Source organism: Oncorhynchus clarkii, chromosome 11 (assembly GCF_045791955.1).
Source record: "Oncorhynchus clarkii lewisi isolate Uvic-CL-2024 chromosome 11, UVic_Ocla_1.0, whole genome shotgun sequence".
NCBI classification, from domain to species: Eukaryota; Metazoa; Chordata; class Actinopteri; order Salmoniformes; family Salmonidae; genus Oncorhynchus; species Oncorhynchus clarkii.
The window spans coordinates 23,847,363-23,854,202 of record NC_092157.1 but is presented as its reverse complement, the minus strand read 5'-3'; the positions used below and the strand labels follow the sequence as shown (position 1 = coordinate 23,854,202).

General features: G+C 41.3%; 1 protein-coding gene across 1 annotated transcript; it reads left to right on the top strand.

The window, feature by feature from the left end:
* The first annotated feature begins 284 nt into the window (after positions 1–284).
* On the top strand, positions 285–6,034 carry LOC139420390 (uncharacterized). The gene is made up of 5 exons (XM_071170438.1): positions 285–460; positions 1,157–1,265; positions 2,124–2,243; positions 2,432–2,510; positions 2,603–6,034. The coding sequence occupies exons 1-5, from the start codon at positions 312–314 to the stop codon at positions 2,692–2,694; spliced, it is 549 nt and encodes a 182-aa protein (XP_071026539.1). The 5' UTR covers positions 285–311; the 3' UTR covers positions 2,695–6,034.
* The last annotated feature ends 806 nt before the right edge of the window (positions 6,035–6,840 follow it).

Genomic DNA, 6,840 nt, shown 5'->3' with positions numbered 1-6,840 from the left:
TCCTTTTTGGAGAGCCTCCAATTCATTATTGAACCCTGAACATGCACTTGCCTGGAATGTATGGCTGTAATGTATGTTCATTGATGAAGCAGTTTACAAGTTCACAGTAGATGCTTTCATTTCAACGACCCATAGATGTTTCTCTAGTCTTGTCCTCTGTAGCTCTGTCTCTGCTCTGTAGAAAGATGGATCTTTTTTCTAAAGTTAATTGAGTTTAGGCTGTTTCCTTTCCTCTAAGCGCACATGACCATCCTGTGATTTTCTATCCGTCTCCCAAAACAAGCCTCAGAACTTCGTTGTTGGTGTTGTGAATGTGTTACTTGGATACTGCTTCAAAAAATATGACTTTTCACAAGATGCATTTGGCAGGGTGGATCCTTGTGGTGGCTCTAGTTTTTGGGACCTCAAATCTCAAGATCACATCCGCGGGACCTCTCCATGCACAATGCAAAGTAGAATGGTAAGCTACTGTTTGACCATTACTATGCTATTACTATATGTCTATGTTTTGACCAGATGGTGCATGCTGTTTTTATTGCGGTGCTGGATGTTTGTAAAACAAATTGTTGCTGTTGTTCACTCTTGCTGTTTTATGGTCTGACCCATACCCGAGTGGCACAGCGGTCTAAGGCACTGCTAGAGGTGTCATTACAGACCCTGGTTCGATTCCAGGCTGTATCACAACCGGCCGTGATTGGGAGTCCCATAGGGCGGCGCACAGTTGGCTCAGCGTCGTCTGGGTTTGCCCGGGGTAGGCTGTCATTGTAAATAAGAATTTGTTCATAACTGACTTGCCTAGTTAAATAAAATAAATACAAACATATGATCTCACGGACATGCCCCTCATGATGACTAATCATTTATTATAGCTCTCTGTGCAAAATGGCTCCAAATAAAAATCTATATCTTTACAAAGTGCTGATTTATTACAACCACTTGTGAATTGAATTAGCAGTTCTGTTAGGCCCAGTTGAACACTACCCTCTGTATCCACAAGATGGTGCCAGTGCCATTTTACCTGAAATGACTATGGTGGACAATAGTAATGAGTAGCTTCTGGGGCCCAAGCTTCTCAACTAGACAAGCTGATGGCCCGACGAGACTAAGTATTAAGCCCCTTCATCGATGTGTGTCTATGTTCTGGGTCCTACTACAGGTATTTTGGGATCCCCTGTAGACAGGTCTATGAAGGTCTGGTCACTCAGATCAAGCAGTGGAGGACCATGTCCAGCTGTGTGATGGGGGGACAGAGGTGCCTCTACAAGGTATGGTGTGTGTGTTTTTTGTATATCGTATAATTACTTGTGTGTGTTTAGGGTTGCAAAAGAAGAGTATATTACTGGTAACTTTCAAAGTTGAAACGTTCAAGCCTTTTATGGAATTTCCAAAACATGTAAAATATATAAAATCATAAATTGAGATTATTTGAATCTAAAACATTGTAACAAAGCTGTAAAACATCATCCTAAATCAGTGGAGGCTGCTGAGGGGAGAACGGCTCAAAATAATGTCCAGAATGGAGCAAATGGAATGGCATCATCAACTTGAAACCATGTGTTTGATGTATTTGATACCATTCCGCTCCCGTCATTACCACGAGCCCATTCTCCCCAATTAAGGTGCCACCAACCACCTGTGACCTAAATATAATCAATCAACTTAGTGAATACCGTTGGTGTTTAATGTGAGGGTTTCACCATGAATTATCCTTTATATTTTTACTCAACTTTATTTACTCTGTCAATATGTGATTGTGGTAAATGTTTTGGTGCCAAACTGGTGGCAGTTGTCAAAAAAGTAAGTTGTTGGAAAAGTTGCAGTTAATTTGAAATTGTCATTGTTGTTTAGATGCTTTTTAAAATAAATGTAGCTGTTTTCTCTTGAATTCCTATTTTATATGAATATATATTTTCAGTTATTTAAGTATAAATTGCCAAAGTTACCATAGATTGCCATAGATGACCTGTTAATGACCAAAAGTAGAGAGAATTCCAGTAACTTTGGTAAAATACTGGTAGTTTTACAACCCTATGTGTGTTGCATATTTCCGACTACAGACTATGACACGTCTACTCTCTCTCTCTTGATCTCTTTCTCTTTATCTCTTTCTCTCTGCTCCCCAGCTCCAGGCAGCCTCTATCCACTTCATAGCAGCCAAACACACCACACCATTTAAGAAGACTGTCGATGACTTGACGTTCCGTCTGGTCTCCTTTGAGTTCTTCACCCACTGTCACGTCTCGGTAGGAGGGATATTCTCGGATCCTGTTGTCATTTCTATACATCCATATGACATATAAGGACAATAATATAATGTGTAGGCTTATTTAAGGATCACATCTCTTTTTGTGGGTTATCTGCAGCTAACACTACTGTAACATGTCTCAGGTCTTAAACACTTCTTCTAACCAGAATCGTTCTTTCTCTGCAGGCCATGTCTGTCTCAGAGAGCTGGTATGCCATTAGAGATCACGGCACAAACTACTGCAACCTCTATAATCTCATGGAAGGTGAGATGGTTAACTCCAATACATATATTGGATCATCTGCACATGAATTATAAAATGTTGTCACTAATTGTTCTCCTTGTAAATTAAAACAGGAAGTGGCCTTACAGACGCCCCTGGATACAAAGAGATAACGAGTGACTTCCTGTGTACCCAGCGGTCCTCTGCTGACTGCACTGTATACTGACACCATGAAGGCCCATGGTTCATATTGCATGGCAACAGCTTGCTCACCGTCAGATCGTCCCTCATCGTCTGACAGTGTTGGCAGCGCCGCATTTTATACACGCGCTGCTTTTGTTTTCTTTAAAGGTCTTCTTTTTTATTTGATCCGTGAATTCTTATGCTGTATCTTTTTATCCTTGTTATTTTTCTACTTATCGATTTTAAAATGATTGTTATTGTACGGTAACTGCCCATCTTGTAATGAAGCAATGAAGTCAAAAGGTTCAAGTAAGGAGTAGTGAGGTAAAACTTTCATCTGTAAGGTCTTTCCTGCTGTCTCAAGCCGGGAGAAAACGTAGTTGTAAATATAGTTCTCCTTTCATTCTATACCTCTTGAGGTGAGTCGCGGTCTGAGGGGCATCGTTCTTTTTGACACCTAAACCAGTTTTCCTCTTAAAAGCAATGGTGCCGGGGTAAAAAAAACAAAACACAGTGAGCTATGTGAATTGCAGGGCAGGTTTTTATTAGCACAGCAATATGGTCAGCTGGGCTTTGCCATCCATCACAGCGAAGGCTTTTCAGATCACTGCTAGAAGACACTTTGCCACGGACATCAATGTCTATGGCTGCATCCCAAATGTCAACGTATTCCCTATATAGTGCACTAGTTTTGACATAGGCCCACGGGGTGCACTTTATAGGTAGAGGGTGCCATTTGGGAGTTAGATGCTATGCTTTAGTTTAGCCATATAGCTTTCCTCTCTTGCCAATAGGTGGCAGTGTCTGCAAGCTCCTTTGTCTTGTTACGGTTATCTGCACAAATGGGCTTTTTATTATCATTAAACCACAGCAATTCCAATATTTCAAAGAAAAGTTGTATGCATTTCACTATGGATAGAGAAAGTGGACTAGGAAGAGAGCAGGCATTGCATAATGACTATTGCTTTGATTCTTCATTTTTCCAGCACATACGAACCACCACGCTTCACAGCTTAAGGGCATAGATTTCCCTGCTTTCTGAAGAAGTGTAATATAACCGAATGATGTGTACTCAAAGAGATCAACAAATTGTTTAATTCTGATAGTAAGTAGACTATTATTTTCTGTGACTGTGTTATCCAATATAATGATTGAATTGAAACAGCTCTTCAGCTAACACGGACACTACGGTAATATCAGGGCTTAAATTGGGATAGTGGTCGTGGAACTGACTTCAAAATGAATAGGCTCTGAGAGATCATTTTTAATTGACAGTTTTATGTCCATCTGACAGTTAGCATCGTCCTGTCCTCCATCCAAATGTGGATGAACGCTGTTCCACTTCATATTCCATCCAGTCCAATTTAACAGCTGTTTATTTCATGTGTATGTTGTAACACATGCAAATGGTTTTTGTTTTAGGTGTGTCAAGTTACAGATCATTTGAAAGTATGGCCAAACTCTCGTTCACTATGTTTTTTTGGGAACAGGATGTATTACGACTTCTTCCCTGTGGCATCAGTATTTTGGAGTGCATATGATCCTACGCTGTGTGCATGTCTTCGTGCGTACGTTGTTGTATGTGCCCTTTCAACGGGTGCTTTACATGGTTAGACAGGACAGGCCCATGACAGTGCATTCCATTTTCCTGCCCACATAACACAAACAGTGTTGAATTCCCTCTTATTAAAACTGAAATGACCCCAAAAACTCATAGCCTGGAATCTAAACTGATATGCTCAATTTCACCATTAAAACAGAACATATCAGTTTGAATTCCAGGCTATCAAAATCCTGCCCAAAACAATGATTTTGACAAGGGGCCCCAGGGCCATCAGGGGCCTTATAGTCCCTGTCTGAGATGTCTGCCTGGTGCTATGTCCGAAATGGCACCCTATTCCCTATATAGTGCACACATTTTGACGAGAACCCTATGGGCCCCGATCAAAAGTAGTGCACTACATAGGGAATAGGGTGCCATTTGGAAGGAAGCCATGACAAGGTCCAGAGTGGCAGGGGGACGAGGTAATCACAGGCTGTGTATTGAACAATATTGAGAAGCACAACAATACCATCTATAAATCACCATTGAGAGTATGAGAGCCACGCTGGGTCCAGGATCTCAAGGACAAAACAGGCTGTCCCCTCTAGCCGGAAGGGAACCAACCTTGTAAAAAGTGTCTGCTCGCTTTATACAAGGCAGTGTTATTGTTGTGGACTGTAACCCACATACTACCTTGCCTTAATGGTTAAACTGTTAGGATTTGTTTTGGTGTAATTCACAATTAAAGATAGTTGATGCATAATGTTTTACAGTATATGAAGAGAAGTAGCTTTCTTTCACAAACCGTTGGCTCAAAGTAAGAAAGGACCTAACATGACACAAGCTAATAGTAATTAGCGAATGTGTCTCCCTGTATTATACACATTGACACACAACACCTCCCTATAGGAGTCTAAGGAGCAGAGATCTCTATCTCCACTACACTGAGTGTATGCTAGTTCTCTGTGAGGAGATGCCAGAGCGGATCCATCACTCTGGTTCCACCACTCTCATTAGCTGTGACAGAACATTAGCTCAGTGGAGGAGTGGAGAATGGAGCTAGTATGGTTCTAGAGCGGGAGGGTTCCGTTACATATGACCATGTGACCCAGTCACTAGCATTAAGGATCACCCTGCCTCAGATCACCACATTCATACTGTGACGGCTTCTGTGTGTGTGTCTGTACATGTGTGTGTGTTAACGCCCCATGAGATCCATCTGAGTTGGTATGGATCTATTGTATGGTATGATCCTCCCCAAACCTCTCATTTACAAAATGTCTTCCTTCTTTTGACGCCCTTATAGCAGCAGTGCAAATGATATGTGAGTATAGAGCCATGCAGCGTGGTGTGTGTGTCTTTAACACAGTGGGAAACAAACATACCTGACACCCCACTTGGCTTTCTTCCACTGAGTGTGGTTGTCACACACACACACACACACACACACACACACACACACACCTAAACAGTGGTGGGGGTGTCAGCTTTGTAATTGATTGAACTGCAGCTCTGTTCAAAAAAAGATCTACCGTATGTATGATAGGTACAGTAACAGTCTGTCTGAAAGGCTAACAGTTTTAAATACAATTTGTTGTCCTTTTAAAGAAGAAAAATAAAGTAATACATTCCTTAGAAAATGTTTATGAATCAAGTTTATTTAAAATAAGTTACATTGGTCTTCTAATATTTCAACTATAATGCATTTTTTGTGGCTCTCAACACCTGTTCACCTTGTACATTGTATTTCATTCAGCCTATTTATAAAGCCGCTGACCCCTTTCAATGACTCAATATTTCCGCATTAGAAGTGTTTGTATAAAATCCAATTCAATCCAAACATTTCGATCTAGTCATTGATTTATGTCTTGCTTATTGTGGCCTAAATAATAAAGGGATGTCCTTCTGAATGTTTTATAGCCATGGCTACACTGCAACGATCATACCAGTTCCACATTAAAATGCAGAACAGCATTCCAGAACCCTGAGTGTTCCATGTCTGTCTGTAGGGTCCCATCGGTCATCTAGGACTGGGATCGCCTCTCCAGTGATTTCTCCTTTCCCCATCTGTGGTAACTTTAATGAAATACCTCTTTCACATGATTTCATTTAGCCAGTACGCTAATGGCTAGGGAAGTAATAATTACATTCAAATATTAATCTGGGGCCGGAGGACAGAGTGATGAATCATACACACGCCCTGTTGTCCAACATGGCCTTACCGTCGTCTTTACGTCTCCTTCTGTCTGACTAGACAGATTAGAATGACAAATAATTGTAATTCCTTATTAAATGGAGGAGGGCTGGGCCGAGTCGGAGATTTGAAAAACCCTATTGGAGGGGGTGTGGCAGGGGAGGGGTGTGTGCGCATGTGCATATGTGTGCGTGTCTATTCTTTGGGAGAAACCCAAATGGGGGCCTTACTCTGTGGGTGCTGTAGTGGACCCAACAGCACAACTTCAAAAACAACAATCCCACAGCCACCTTGCAAAGCTGGGCTGGGGTCGTATGTATCAAGCATCTCAGATTAGGAGGGCTGATCTAGGATCAGGTTCTTTCTGTCCATGTAATCTTATTAATTTTGATCTCAAAGGAAAAAACTGATCCTAAATCAGCACTTCTACAGTTCTTTGAGATGTTTGATAC

Excerpts from the sequence above, each read along its gene's own strand:
- LOC139420390 (XM_071170438.1), top strand. The coding sequence starts at position 312 with ATGTGTTACTTGGATACTGCTTCAAAAAATATGACTTTTCACAAGATG. Across the intron at positions 461-1,156 it reads GCACAATGCAAAGTAGAATG|GTATTTTGGGATCCCCTGTA; the intron begins GTAAGCTACTGT and ends GTCCTACTACAG. Across the intron at positions 2,244-2,431 it reads TCACCCACTGTCACGTCTCG|GCCATGTCTGTCTCAGAGAG; the intron begins GTAGGAGGGATA and ends CTTTCTCTGCAG.